The 16407-nt window shown below is 32.9% G+C and overlaps 1 protein-coding gene across 3 annotated transcripts in view; it reads left to right on the top strand.

Moving 5' to 3' along the window:
- Positions 1–16407, top strand: part of LOC123539020 (uncharacterized) — a 31517-nt gene that overhangs the window by 9278 nt on the left and 5832 nt on the right. The window contains exons 2-13 of one of the 3 annotated variants that reach the window (XM_045323484.2): positions 1730–1947; positions 2198–2272; positions 3733–3847; positions 5068–5205; positions 6912–7044; positions 8539–8614; positions 9572–9649; positions 10549–10715; positions 11520–11554; positions 12066–12155; positions 13082–13190; positions 15636–15818. In XM_045323484.2, the coding sequence (XP_045179419.2) occupies positions 1730–1947; positions 2198–2272; positions 3733–3847; positions 5068–5205; positions 6912–7044; positions 8539–8614; positions 9572–9649; positions 10549–10715; positions 11520–11554; positions 12066–12155; positions 13082–13190; positions 15636–15818 (1417 nt within the window). The remainder of the gene's footprint in view (positions 1–1729; positions 1948–2197; positions 2273–3732; positions 3848–5067; positions 5206–6911; positions 7045–8538; positions 8615–9571; positions 9650–10548; positions 10716–11519; positions 11555–12065; positions 12156–13081; positions 13191–15635; positions 15819–16407) is intronic. The other 2 variants (XM_045323486.2, XM_045323485.2) reach the window with 2 other exon arrangements.

Raw genomic sequence — 16407 nt, 5'->3', positions numbered from 1 at the left:
CAAAATAAATACAATATTGCAGCAGAGTATACCGGGGTGTGTAATTTAAATTAGACAAGGATATGTATAGTAGACAAAGAAAAGCGGTCAGGGGCAAAGTCCCCACTGGGACATTCAAAAACATGTATTAGAGAAACGAATTGACAGTAACCCGTACAAATGTACGTACAAAGCCTCACCCTTAACCCGCACCATGTTCAAAAGTTACAAAATATAGTAAATAAAAAGTTATTTCCACCTGATGAAGTCCTAAAGAAAAGGGCACGAAATGTGCATCACACAAAAATAAATATGCATGAAACGTAAATAACAATATACGAATGTAATCAATGTCTTCACAGAAGGTAGAGCTTCATAAAGGGTCCAACAAATCAGTCCAGAAAATAAGTATCGAAAGAGAGCAGTCCCAGTGGGCTTTCAGAGCTGGGCACACGTAGTCACCCATGTTCCATCGTTCCAAAAAGTAAAGGAGCTGAATATTTGTTAAAGAAATATGTGGAATATAGATTTTCCCGCATTTGCTCTTGGATTTTTTGTATTATATATATATATATATATATATATATATATATATATATATATATATATATATATATATATATATATATATATATATATATATATATATATATATATATTTAAGGTAATGGACCCGAGTTGGCAATCGGCAAATTACATTTTTTTTGTACGTACATCCCTGTATGACAGTCTGGAGAATGCCGAAAATGATTACGTAATCACACGGAAATTGCCGAATGTCGTTGCGGGTCCATCACCTTAAAGTTAAAGTTCTTTGCGTTATTAAATCAAACATATTGAGGAACTACACAACTTGTTAAAGCGGCATGCCTCCAGATCGTTCGACAACAAAAAAGATATTTTTTTAAATATCTTGAAATAAGTGCTATATTTCTTAAGAAGGCTTTAAAACTTAATTACTGACAAACTTTATGTTACGGAAACACATGAGAAGTTGATGTTTTTACTACTTTTTACGATGAAAATCGAAAAGCGTTTGTGACGCTTTTACTCCAGATAAACTGTCTCGATTATAAATATCCATATTTTGAGGTCATTATTCACTACTTCAGCTATAGTGCTATTGGTTACAACGAAGGGAAAATGTCTTTATTACCGCGGCGGTCCGGGGTTCGATTCCCGACGCGGTCATCTTTTTTTCTTGATTTGGAATTTTTAAAATATTTTAGAAACAAAAATTCATATTCTAATGTTCATAATATGACAAAAACTTCAATTTGAAAGAAAGGTTATTTTTTAGCCAAATCTGGAGGCATGCTGCTTTAACGCTATAGAAAACATTTGTTTTGATAAATATAATGACGTAAGCTCAGTGATTGATGACAAAAACGGCGTGAATTTCTTATTTACACGACGTTATCATGTGAGGAAAATTAAGTTATGATAATGTTATCGCTTAAACTTGGCATATAAAAATTATTATGGCTACAACCATGTAAGAGTAATTGCGTCTAGACAATCCGCATCCAAATTTCATAAAATGACGATAATTTAACAAAATATACTTAGAGGCACGAGTGACAGCTTGCATTTTTACACGGTGCATTAAACAAAGAACTTTATCCATTATTATCCGCATATTTATGCTGTTGAATCATATATTAAACAAAATTCTTTCATCGTACCTTGAACTCTAATATTTCATTATTTACATTTAATCTGAATGTTAAATTGATTTTATTGATTTCAGATCTCGATGATATTATTGATCTAGACCACGAGTATCTCACGTATGGAAGCTACCATGACAGCGATGACGTCATTGACACTATACAGTATTACTTCCGGTCAGAAAAGGGAGATAATTATAGACCTTTAAGGCGTAATACAAATATTGATCTCAACACACCATTATGCTATGTAGATAATACATCAAGTAACATCATTTGTGAATATGGAAACAACCAGGTAATTAATACGGTATAACGTGACATAGATTCACATTTGTCTTCGGAAAAAGTCGTAATTATTCGGCATATTCCGCGAGTACTAAGTAGACGTGCAAATTCTGATCACTTTTTTAGTTTAATTAACTTTTTTAAAATTTTTATTCTATTTCACATTGTATTAAATTGTGTAATCCTTATATACACATATATGGAGGAAAATCTAATAAATTAAAAATATAACGTGATTACCAGTAAATATTTTTTTTCAGAACACCAACTTTTATAGGGATGAAGACCATTCCGTAGCTGTGGCAATAACAAACGAAGATGGAACGATGAAATTAGTAAGTTTTGTATAAAATGGGTGCAGTGTTAAGTATATCAGCTCATGCTCATAGCATTTTAAATTAAAGGAAAGTTTGCTTATAAAATTGGGGTTTTAAATGAAATGTCAAGGTTGTGAAGCGGTAATGACAATCGGCAGTCTCCGTGTGATTACGTAGATCTACTCTCGTAAACATGGCTGAAATGGCGTTCCGTAAAGACCGAAGTATTCCGTATAAAAAAGGAAGAATGCCGAAATCGTACACGGATAGTACATAATTTGCCAGTTGTCATTAATTACGATCTTCTACATTAATTTGCAATATCGTAGCAGTTTTACTAAAGAATTTTAGATCTTTTACTTAAATCTCAGCTACATTTACCGTAGGCTTCAGATTATTCCATTTCTTATATTATATAGCCATAACTGATAGGCATAATTAGATCATGTTCGCGGCATTCCCTGTCTCACTATCATATAATGTTACCTACAGTTTTACATGTCTTATGTAAGTTACCTAGGACTTGTACCTACAGGTTTTCTAGAAGTTTTTTTGTCATTTTATCATATCTTAAAAGATAAAGAAAAAAAAACAGTATTTTCAACAATCTTTCATTATGCTGTATCATCAACAAGAAATCGAGTCGCTGTAAAAATATAGAATATAAAATAGTACTACCACTAATGCAATGCATTAAATAAGTTTTATTTGCTATTTTGTTTTTGTCTCGAAAACATTCAGCCTAACTTATTATTTACGTAACAATGTAATGTATCAGACAGTATATTATTACATGACTGTATTCTATTGTTTCTCTGATTGGCTAAAAACGGTTCGAAAAGTAATAAGTACATATCATATCAACTTCTCTTGAGTTATAAATAGTACGAAAATAAAAATAGATCGAAGTTGGTGCTTAGAAAACCAATATCACCCTGATTTGGTCTAAATTTATTCCTTATTTCTTTATTAAAGATACAATTGTAATAACAAGACTGACTATACATTTATTCATGTAATAAAACAATTATTGACTTTTTCATAGGTTGATATCAGGATTTATCAACCCTCAAAAAGTTATATTCTTGCGCTGTATATTGAGCCCAGTTTCATTCGCTCGAACTCAAATAATTCGAACACCATCTTCCGCACGACCTGATCGTCAGGTCCTTGCAAACAATCCTATATATATAACGTATATTTGTTCCAACGCTCGAACTACCGATGACTCGAACTAATTTTGCCTGTCCCGTCGAGTTCGAGCGGAGGATGTTTCACTGTACAAACACATGTAACCACCATTGTTATCATTTCAAATGTATCTTTATTCAGATGCTTTGATGTCTATTGTATATTTAAAGGGTATATAGATATCAGCTGTGACGCGTGCTAAAAACCAAGGCCAGTTACAAAACCGTAAGGCACATCAACACTGTGTAATAATCTATAACTATTTCATTTCTTACTTATTTATATAGAAAGGAATAGTTAACACAGAGGATGCTGTCAAAGAAATTGATCCGTTGGAATCCAAGGGCCTTCCACCAAACAGGTACCACGTGATTAAAAAGAGATGGACAGCCAATATGGTCCGTAAGTGAATCGTCATCAATATCTTAATTGCCGTGTAGTACATATTTCTAAAAATAGCGTTTCGTGCCTTTTATTAGCTCGCCTATTCAAAGAATAGGTAGAGCTATTGGTCTCACCCGTGCGTCGACGTCGGCGCCGGCATCCCGATTTTTGTAATAAGCTGGTATCTCAGTAGCAACTTGTGTGAATGGATTGAAACTTCACACACTTATTCACTGTAATAAAGTTACTTACAATGCACAGGTTCCATTACTCTGTTTTACATTTTTTACAAAATTATGCCCCTTTTATACTTAGAAAATTTGTTTAAGGTTTTGCATATAAGCAGGTATCTGAGTACCCACAAATGGGAATGGATTAAACTTCCACACACTTGTCCACCATCATGAACTGATATGCACTGTACAGATTCCATAACCCTGTTTTGAATTTTTACAAAATTATGCCCCTGTTTTGAGCTCTTGTTTTTGAAACTGTTTTTATATTTTTTAAAAATTTACATTTAATTCTTAAATTATATAGACTCGTATGTTAAATTGGTAAATTTTGAAAAACAAAGCACATTTAAACTTGTGATATTAAGGATTCTTTTTAAAGGATAAGGCTTTAAATATTTTAATTAATGTGATATTTGTTATATTGTTACATAAAACATCTTTTAAAAATGCTTGTTATACAAAAATTAAATTTGAAGTCCCGTCTACCAATTTACGTCTCAATGTGTCGATATAATACTGTATTTCCTTAATAGAGGCGTGATCATGCGCTGGAAATTAAAAAAAAAGACTAAACGCTATTTATAAAATGCATTTCAAATTGCTGTGAACTCGAAAAATAATGTGTGTAAAAATGTATATGCTAAAGATGTTTACGTGTTAATACACGTGTAGAAGGAAACATGTGAATAAAGTATTAGTTTAAGTCAAAATGTTTAAGGTAACGCTCCGCCCCTTTGAATTTAAGGTACCATGTTTCGCCTGTATAATTAATTATATTTTTTCCCACTTCACAACGTGCACAGATTCTTACATCGAATTTATTCGGTGTCATGCGTAGGAAGACATCATAATAATATACTGTCAGTAAATAGTTCTGACAGCGCACTTTAAATGGTCGCTGAAATGTCAAAATATGATTTAGAAGTGTTATGTGCTATAGTTTCAGTTACTTTCATATCTATATTTTCAATTACTGTCATAAATACTTCATATTCTTTATAGCAACTCGTTCCAAACGTTCGGCAAACAGGAGTAAAAAGAATAAAAAAGATAAAATTAGAACAAAGGGAAGAAATAAAAAGGGCTCTTGCACCACGTGTGGCATTTCCGTTGGAATTCATGTCGGCATTGGAATTAACAGTAACATACAGCTTATCCCAAATTTAAAGAAAATATATCTTTATTTACTTCCTTTTTTGTTTTTCCCTTTGTACAAATGTAGCGAAAGTATTTCTTTATTCATTTCCTTTTTTCCCAATATAGCGAATGTATTTTTTTATTCATTTCCTTTTTTCCCAATATAGCAATATATATTTTTATTCATTTTCTTTTTTCCCAATATAGCGAAAGTATACCTTTATTCGTTTCCTTTTTTTACCTCAATATAACGAAATAAGCCTTTATTTTCTTTCCTTTTTGAGTTTTTGACAGTATTTCATTATTCATTTCTCTTTTTGTCCATATATTGCAAAAGTATTTCTTTATTCATTTAATATTCTCCTAATATGGCGAAATATGCATTTATTCGTTTCCTTTTTCTTCTAATTTAGCGAAAGTCTTGAATTAGTTATCTCCCCTTTTCCCTTTATATAACAAAAGTATTTCTTTAACAATTTCGTTTTCTCCAACAAAATAAACTATGTCTTTCATTCGTTTTATTTTCTTCCAAATAGGGAAAATATTTCATTAGCAACTTAACAGCGGAATTATTTCTTAATTCATATCCTTTTCCCAAATTTAACCAACATGTTTCTTTTTTTTTTCATTTCCCTCGCTAATAGTAATTTTGTGTAATCCTCTATCTTACACTAGTTCATTCCGTGCCTAGCATATGAAAAAAAGTTTAATATTGAGAGTCACTTATATTATTTATCATGTGGTATTTTGCGGTAAAATAGCAAATTGTAAAAGTCCATACGTCTATCCTAGATCATATATATAATAAATTGATTTTGAAACTATAAACATTTAAACAAAGTGTACTTTTATAAGCTATTACAAATCTGATCATTGTACTTAAGTGTGAATGTTTTATTAGCCATTCCAAATCTGATCAGTGTAAATGTTGCCCCTGTGACACAAGCTACTGTGAAATCATTATTATTCGTGGGGGACTAATTTTCGTGGATTTCGTGGTTGAGACAATCCTTGAAATTTAATCCCAACGAACAAGTAAAATTCACATTCATTTTATGTTCAAAAGTTGAAATCCACGAATTCATATCCCCACGAAATTGCCGTTTTGACCAAAACCACGAAATTTCGTGCCCACGAAATTAAATGATTTCACAGTATCTAAAACACCTTTTCTAATTTCCACTGGTTAAGGATTTATATTGCTGGTTTATATATATATATCATAGTATAACAGGTGCTTTATTTGTCAAACGATTCCCGTTTTCAGATCACTAATGGGGAGGTGGAAAAACTTTTAGTTCATTATTATCATGATGCATAATTCTGGCTTTTGGACACGTGTTACGCAATATTTGAAAACTTAATAATAATGAAAATAACTAAAAAATGTTGATCATGATGTTCATGGTAATATATACTCTTGAACAAAATATAAACAACTTATTAAAAGAATTCCAATGATTTATTGAACTAATTCACATTAAAATTATTTTTCACTGATATGGAACTCGTGGCTAGGGCACTATTTAAAATACTGCATTTTGTGTTTACTCGGTAAATCAATGAGCACAATTGTTTCTTTTTAAAACACTTATCTTTGGGCAGTTAAAGACTATATTTAAAACAACCTGTAGTAACTATTCAAATCGCAGTCATGCAAACACACGTATCTATATTATGAGGGTTTTGACTTTTTTTGTTTATTTCAGGTCAAAAAGCCAAGCCGTACCAACCCTACCCCACAGAACCATCACCATACAAAAAGATTCCCGATTGGGTGTCCAAAAAGGGCTCCTCTTGCATCGATGTCCTCTGTGTGGTAGACTATAGCATCTATAAAAAGTAAGGAAATAATTTTAGTAATATATTTATGCAACAACAGCAACAGCATATTTTTCAGCATACAAACACCACAATACTTCTTGCATAAAGTATGAAGCTACTCGTATATTTATGTGGCAGACTGACTCAAAACGAATTTGCCCGTAGACGTGCATGCCATCCTAACATTGATCTCAGACTAGTGCATACAGTGCATTTCGCTAAGTTAAGTATAACTATTTCTTATAAAAAATCTGCAAATTTATACAAAGGCACACTCAAGATGCATTGTCTGCGAAAGAGTTTCTAATTCTTTGACAAAAGACGGAAATTTATAACAAAAAAGTGATTTACGCCAGTAGTTTGAAGGTAATTGCTATATTATGTGTATATTCAAATTCTAATAATCAGATAAAATTAGTTTATTTGCACTAGTCACATTTTATCATTATCTACATATAACAAATATTAAGATTAAAATATAGAAGTAGGAGAGCTTGTTGTTTTTAAAGACGCCATGAAGATCTGAATTAAGGGGCTTCCGCGGTCGTCTGGTTTAGGTCGACGATTTCGGATTACTTGCCCTTTACCGCTGTGAGTTTGCAGTCTCTCTTGGATTGTTTAATTCATTCTTATCACGAGTACATTCAACAGGCTTATATAAGGCAGGGCCGTAGGAACAATTTGACCGATTATGGTAATTCTCTTAGCAATTTTTTTGACAGCTGATTTTCATAATGTGTGCCCCTCCCAATCTGAAAATGCTTCCTACGGTCCTGTAAGGTCAGTAGTTCTACTTAGGTGTCACTTGTGCCTGAGTAATTCCGTGGGGACACATTGAGTCTTCCTCCATCACCAAATGTTGAAGAGTCGCCATGTGATTGCGTCAATGTGACGTTACACCAAATAAAAAACAACAAAATCGTCCAAATAGGCATCACATGCAAGTATAATTGTGTAATTAAGTGAAAAGAATCGAATCATTATTATACTTGAACAAAATTCATTGACAAGTTGTTTAGTTTCATTCAACGGTTTTATACATATGGTAAATCGATTATAGTGTGAAATAGGTTTACCTTTCAGTGCAGACTGCACATGATCACAGAAGAAGTAACAGTAACCCGTATTTCATTTTTTTTGTATATACCAAAATGAACGTTACGCATTTGCCAAGAAGAGATGTAAAACAATATCCTGTACTGTACAATTTAACAATAACCGGCTTACAGAAGATTTGTGGTTCTACCCAAGTGCCTGCCCGTGATGTAATAATGCCCTGAGGGGCACCTAGGATCTTCCTCCACCATGAAAAGCCTGAAAGTCGCTGCATGACCTGTAATTGTGTCGATGTGCTGTTAAACCCAACAAAAGAAGAAAAAAGGTAATCCCTTCATTATGTGTGTAAATTCGTCCTGTTTTCTGGTAACAGCGCACTCGGAACAGTCATTTTGAATATAACTACACCATTATGTCATCTGCTTTATATATTTGTCTTTTTTTTTGGTATTACAGATTCAAAGCAGCTGAAAAGACAGACAAGAAAGCTATGGAAAAGATAAGATATTATTACGCACATGTTATAAATGGGGTATGTATTTTGAATTAACACATATGCTAATTAATACTAACAAAAATGTTTACTTTTTATATGACCACCTTACAATAATACAGAAAAGAAAGTTAAAACGAATGTTTGTTTTTACCTTTGACCGCTTGGTTGTTTAAGAATAATCACGGAAATAGTCGATTTCATCATATAAACGTTTTATATAGTATAATACATGATTTATATGTTTTATGAACATTAAACATTGTCACATATTACGACGTTCGCTCACAAAATTTGAAGCGCTGCCCTTGACTTCTTAATGTTTTGAAAACGCAACGATAGAATTTCCAAAGAAGATTTCTTAATGTGTGAATATTGACGTCATTAGAGCATTATTCTGCAGAATGGCACTTTTCATACATGTCTTCGGTTATTTCAATCATGCTGTATATCAAACGAAATTTCGAAGTTTTGACAATAACTCTGTCTGATAGACGTACGTTCGTACAGGTTAGAGACCACCAATTGTTTTCCATGTATACATACATTATAGCATTATGGCGTGTACGGCCTTCCTTAAATCGAAGCGGTTTAGTTATGTGGAGTAAGGCTAGCATCTATTTTTACTTCTAAAAGTCTTTGTTAGATATTTGTTCACACTGATTTATCAGTGCAGGTTTGGGGTTTAAGTAGCTTACGTCAAAAACTGACTGCGAATGAAGGTTGGATAGCTCATCATACGGTATCAAATACTCGTTATTTTCCGGAAGTAGACTTGAAAGAGGGCCAAACTGGTTTTAAGTTTGTGTTTTTTGCAAAGTGGTGCTGAAGTAACCATCAACCAAAAAAAAAACACGGTTCATAATTTAGTCAAAATACACTGTAATCCTTCTTCTCAGTTCTGTTTCTTACTTATACATATATAGATTGATAACTATTGAATAAAAATACTGATAAGTGACAGAGATGTTTTATATTTACATTCTTGACTTTCAGATTAACATGAGATATTCAACAATTGCTCAAAAAGGTTTAAGCATAAATGTGCGACTGGCAGGATATTTCATTGCGAAGGTAATTACACTCACTCATTTTCATGTACCAGGTTAAAAACTACTTATACAAAAATATCTGCTTCAGTTGGAAAGTACCAGTAACGTAAACTACTATAACGTTTGAAAGTAAAACGTTTTAGAGGCAACATGAGGAAGTGTGTGTCTTAAATGCCGAAGTACTCATCAAGAATAACGTAATTACACGGAAATTGCCGACTGTTATTACGGATCTATGTCCGTAACATTCTAACTGCTAACTTAAAATGAACGCAATGGTTTGATTCTGTGATTGAAATGATAGGTAATACTATTACATTAACACATTTCTAAAGTCCTACTTAAATATTCACATGAATTTCAAATATGACAATTTCAGTATGGTGTGCGTTTTATTATTTTCTACTTGAGCCGCACCATGAGAAAATCAACATAGTGCATTTGTGACCAGCATGGATCCAGACCAGCCTGCGCATCCGCGAAGTTAGGTCAGGATCCATGCTGTTCGCTAACGGTTTCTCTCATTGCAACAGGCTTTGAAAGCGAACAGCATGGATCCTGACTAGACAAGTTATTAGGAATAGATCTTTCAAAATACGTGTAAAATTCACATGTTATTAGCAATAGATCTTTCAAAATACGTGTAAAATGTTAAATGTGTTGATAAAGTAATTCACAAGATATTGACAAAACAAGCGTTACGTCACAAGATTTGAGCCGTGCAATGAGATAAACCAACATAGTGCGTTTGCGACCAGCATGGAAACAAACCAGTCTGGTCAGGATCCATGTTGTTCGCTTTCAAAGTCTGTTACAATTAGATAAACCATTAGCGACCAGCATGGATCCTGACCAGACTGCGCGGACGCACTATGTTGGTTTTCTCATGGCGCGGCTCATTTAAAAATATATTTCTTTCAGAGACCTAAAGATCTGCCTTTTATAGATGCCGATAAGATGGCTAAAGATGCTGGGTATCGAGTTAATAGCAATTACACGTTAACAGAATTAGATTCATTCCTTAAAAAACAACAGAAAAGAAAAAAGAACGTGTTGCCAGATTTTAATCACGCTATGTTGTTTTTAGAGTAAGTACTCCTTACAAATGTATGAACAGTTTTGCGATGACATAACTGATGAAAAAAAATGTAATAGTGCCTCTCTCTGTATATATGTATGTGATAAAAAGTAAATTCCTTTGACATTGTATTAACGAAATATCAATCATTCAAAGTATATTATTTGCCAAGATATTTACAAATGTCTTGCTTCTGTTAAAATTCTTCTTTAGCTTTTAAACCTCTGTCAATTCATTGTGAAATCAAGATTGCCTCGTTGTGTCATTAATTTAACCTAGCTATAAAGCAAAAATATCAATTTTATTGAAAACATGATTTATGACCTCAGCTTCATTTTGGAGATGTACGTAAAGTTACGCAAGAAAACGATCAACTACAAAATTATCGATTTTTTTTTTCAAATAAGGCTTATCAGCAGTCGCGTTTAGTACAGATACTAGTAGTTGGGTCTGAATATTCCAGCATAAATTACCAGTCTATTTCCATTGCAACCCTGATCACAATTTCTGCATCATTGTGTCTCACTGCGACCTCCTTATTTCATATTATTTCTGAAGACTATACATGCACATGATGTCAAAAAAACAAAAACGAAATGGCATTGCCAAGAGCACCTCTTGGCAATTTTCAGAAATTCATTTTCCAATAAAGTATAAGTATACATTATTATTCAACGACTTTAGGATATGCTGTTACATTTAACTTCTTTTTAACGGAAATTAAATAACTAACATTGACGAATATGTTTAGTAGTTATTCTAAAGGAAGTAACGCATATTTTGATTTCTAGAGTTAAGAATTTTGTGTTTTCAGATATGCAGCTACTAATCTAGGCGGCTCTGTTCTTGGTAAGGGAAACGTCATTTTTGACGTTTTTATGCATGAGCATGTTTGCATATATTAAAGGAATATAGTTTTGATATCTTGAAACCGAGATTGGCCCATTTTTAAATGATTTATAGATATATCAAATTAAACTGGTGTATCTTTCACTTGAAAAACGTATTTACTTACTTTTATATACATGTTTAAAAAAATTCAACTTTGGCGCTAAACCAATTTAGTTGCTGTTACAATAGTTTTGCATAAAGCCATAGATGTTGCTTTAAAAAAGAGATACTGTTTTTTTTTTTTTCGACCAACTTTATATTTGCCATTTTCAGATCAATTTTCAACAGCGTATGCTTTTATATTGCATGTCCCTAACAAATAGAATCGCACGACCCTCACATTTATAGACCCTTTTAAACTTGTTATATTTCAACAATATATAATTAGTTGTAACGACTATGCATTTTTGACTAACCATTATATTTTAACCATAACGTGTGCTTTATATTGCATGCTGCTTATAAATAGAATCAACTGACCACCATATTGATGAAGCCGTGTATCAGTACGCGTTTCAACACGGTGAACCGAAGAACGGTGTGTCTGCTGATGATGGAGGTAATATCTCTAAATTTTAAGTTGTACCAATTTTAATATTATATTGGGGAATTACGTACTCAAGACACTGGTCGAACAAGGTTTGTCTATATTAAAGAAAAAAGAGACTTCGGCGTTTCATCGGAAAAAGATGACATATCGTACATGACTGCATGCATTTCCACATTGAATTTAATAAACTCGTTGAATGAAAATGACAAAATACTTGACAGAGTCTTGCAATTTAGTGTTTTACTCAACGAGAATCTTTTATTTACAATAACTAACAAATGAAAACACCTTATGAATTTTGAAAATAAAGCGTGGATCGTGAAAAAAATAGTGAACGGTAATTTACAAGGTAACAAGCTAGCCTCGTCTTAGATACATATAGACTGAAGTCATAGATAGTTTTGTCCTTTTGGAAAATTTTCAGTTAGACAAATGCTCTAGCGTACTTTATGAATGAATATTGCACGAATGAATGCGCATGTCAAAATAACTTATTTTTTGGTTTTTTAATCCTTGCACAAAATGCGTTGTGCTGCTCATCATTTTAGTATTGATATGTTGCATAATCCAATAAGACCTATAGGAAGATAACTTGTAAACATAGAACTCAAGCAAGAAAAATAGCCGAGTGTGTTCATGCTCAAGGTTACGAAATGTGCAACACTCCTCACGCCCCTAGCAACGGCGTAAGCGCACCTCTTATTTACAGATACATTGAACAGACTCCGTGTTCCCAAAGGACCAGAAAACAACGCGGAGTTCAAATACGGGAAGGGGACATTTCACAGCCGCCACATGGCACTTTAATACTGGTGTTGTGAATGTTAATGAAAAAAAGTTCGTTCGTTTGTTATCAAACACTGCTGCAAGCAAACAAGCACGGAACCTGAAAGGTCTTTCATTATTTTTCAGTGATATTTATTGTTTATTTCTAGGAACAAGTTTTGTGAGCGGTATATGTTCGGATTCAAAGAGCACGTCATTAGTAGTGGACCATGGTGCGTATACATCGGCAGGAATTGGAACCCATGAACTTGGTCATAAGTACGTGGTTTGACTGTATTTTGTTTATCTCTGTTGAATAAACATATTATTCTCATCCATGGCCAGCTTATGATGAGAAATATCGAGTTTTCTCTCCCTTGAATATCGATTGTTTTAAAGCAGTTCCTCCTGATTGGATTGTCTCCCTTACATTAAAGTCTACTTACTAAAGCCGTATATTAATAAGTCACTTTCATATATTTTGCATTTATCGTGGTATTGCTTTGAGCAATACATTGAAATAAAGCTATAACTTCTGTTACTTAATAGATTCATATAGAACGATTATCTCTGTAAAAGCATAAAACATTTCAGTAAAAACATATAAAAACATTATGTTAGCCTACGATGTTATACGGATTTTGTGTTTTCATGTAACAGAAAAGAAATACATATAGATAAAACTATATCCTTGTTTTGAAATTTTAAAGTCCGCCATAAGCAGATGGCCAAATATTTCGAAAAAAAAACAACAACATGTAAAGTAAGTTTCCTCCTTTGATCAAAACGAGACTAATATATAAAAAAGATATTTGTCATGTAATGTTTCCACCTGATTCCCTATTTCATTGTTATGGGTTGATCCGGTATTAGTAAATAAAGGCCATAGTTATCGCGTTTTGTTAATATTTTTATGTAACTTCACATGCCTAGAGGTTTTCTTTTTAAAACATGAAAAAGTTTATAACCTAAGCAATACGGTATCTGACATATTTATAAATTTCGAGCAGTATAAAAAAACTTGATTAAACAGGCATGTTAAAACACGCACACACATTTGACTGATTGCCAATTTTAACTGGACTTGATCCTTTCTGTTGCCAGATAGCTGTAAACTGCAAGGTTTTACATAAAAGAGAGGAAAGAAGGAAATTTTTCAATTAATGAATCTATTGGTATATGATAATCATAAACCTTTAGAAAATGTCATTGAGCCATAAAAAATGGTTCTGTTTCATTTTGTCTACTTTTTAACCGTGAGTGTGAAAGTTTGACAAAAAGCAAATCTAAAGTGCCATTCCTGTTTGCGCTGATTTTACAGTTCAGTCATGAAATAAAATTTACCTGAGCTATAATGGTGACTGTTTTGCATGCTTTTCACGAACATAACCGTGAGAAAAATGAAAGTCGCACTAAGGTCTAGATAATCCCTGGAAAGCATGCTTTTATTTTTTTTTTTCAATCTTGGTTTTTCCTATAGCTAAAATGGGCATGGTATTGCTTGTTTGTCATTTTTCCCTGATTTGTACATCTGTGGAATTCACGTTGTATCTTTTATTTAAATAAATGTACCAATCGCTCCCCAATCATAACTTATAACACTCTTTTCCATAATCTGACTGTTATTGATATTTTTTCTCCTATCGTTAAATATCCTAGAATATCTAACTGTTTTGTCCGATCTTATTCGTGATTATTCGTATTGTTCTTAAACCCCATGGTCGTATTTTCCTAAAACAGCTCGAATGAATAAAAGCTCTGTTCTGCTCTGTTCTGTTCAGTTCTGATATGTTATATTCTGTTCCCTTTCTTCATTATTATGAACGTTATCATTTCATATCCCTAGATAGAAATGTCAGTTGTTGGTATTTGTAGTTCTGTAAATCAGCACCGTAAGTTACAACAGAGCTATTAGAAAACCGCCAGTTTTTAGTTTCTTGGTTAACTTTGACGTTAAATGGAAGCAAGAAGCTTTTATCTTTTTAAAGTTGTTAATATGTCATCATAATGTTCATAGAGGCAAAAACATCTGCATATGTGCTAATAAGTTGTCATATTTTGAAAAACATGATTTATTTGCCTCTAAAGTGAAAGAAATTGTAAATTTTAGTGATTTTCACTATATGCTCCATGTCAGTGATGGCGATACTTTTAAAACAAAATTGGCAGCAAGAAGATATTCAGTTAAAATAAATATTTTTACATCAAATTGGAGAGGAGAAATTGATGTATAATGTCATATCTGCTAAAACATTCACAAATGTAAAGAAATATTTGAAATTAACCATTGAAAATAGTTTTCCTATATAATCTATTGATCAAAGTTTATTCAATTGGGAAACCAATTGATTATCGGGTTACTTTCAAGGGGGACAACCTACCATGATATGCCAGTTGAGGTATAATAAAAGCTGGGGATGTGAAAGTTTGACACAAAATACCGATGAGAGATATTTACACTGATTAAATGGTCTACCAGTCAAATGTGAAATTTGTATAACGTCATAGTTTAAGTCACATAGTGGCACTACAGTCAAGTATCAAATGTAACAAATCTTAAGATATTTATTGTGAGAACTTTCCCAAACCGTTTTTACGGGTTTCAAAGTTCGTATTCTATGAATCATCGTGATAGAGGGTGACTTGCTGGTTCTTTTACGCATGCATTGTCTTTTTTCTTAAAAGTTTAGATGTATCGGTTTCATTAGTGTTATCTATTCACAGTCTTGGCGTTTATTGGCATGACGGCGAGGGTACAGCTAGGGGGTCACCCTGTAATGCTTCACTGAACTACATTATGGCTCCAGCATCATACCTCATTGATGAAAAGAATCTTAGATACAGCTTCACTTTCTCCACATGTTCAACACGGCAGATAAAAACACACTTGGACACTCTAATAAAACTGTAAGATTTAAAATTAATCGCAAAGGGCAATGATACAAGTAATACTAGATTAGATATATTAAATTCGGTTGTAGCAAATACATGTATACGGTCACACATGGACAAACACGTCTAAGACAATTGTATGTACCTCAAAAGGTGAGGCATGTTAGATATATGTGTATTGAGTAACAAGCCATTACAAATCAAAATTATATTCATTGTTCATAGGGTTGCAACTTTATGAACCTTTTGTAAACCTAACGTTACTAAATTACATGCAAATAAGATAATGATTTGTCTTTAACTGGGCCGGTAAGTCCTTTTTTAAACTTCTGTAAACAGAAACTGTTGTGGAAAAGAACATGCATTTGCACCTTTTAATACTTACTTATGTCTTCATATTCATTAAATGCAACTGAAATATTTAAATTTATCACTTGTCTTAAACTCGACTGGTTATATTTTAACCCTTACCATACTGGACACGATTGGTTCTGCCTGTGCGACCATTGTAGATCATGATCTGCCTGCACATCCGTTCAGTCTGATCATGATCTGCACTGTTCGCTATTCAGTCAGTATCTTTTTGGCAAGCACCCCTTTTAAC

Source organism: Mercenaria mercenaria, chromosome 18, assembly GCF_021730395.1.
Source record: "Mercenaria mercenaria strain notata chromosome 18, MADL_Memer_1, whole genome shotgun sequence".
NCBI classification, from domain to species: Eukaryota; Metazoa; Mollusca; class Bivalvia; order Venerida; family Veneridae; genus Mercenaria; species Mercenaria mercenaria.
Note: the sequence above shows the minus strand (reverse complement) of the source record. Positions and strands in the feature narration are given on the sequence as shown.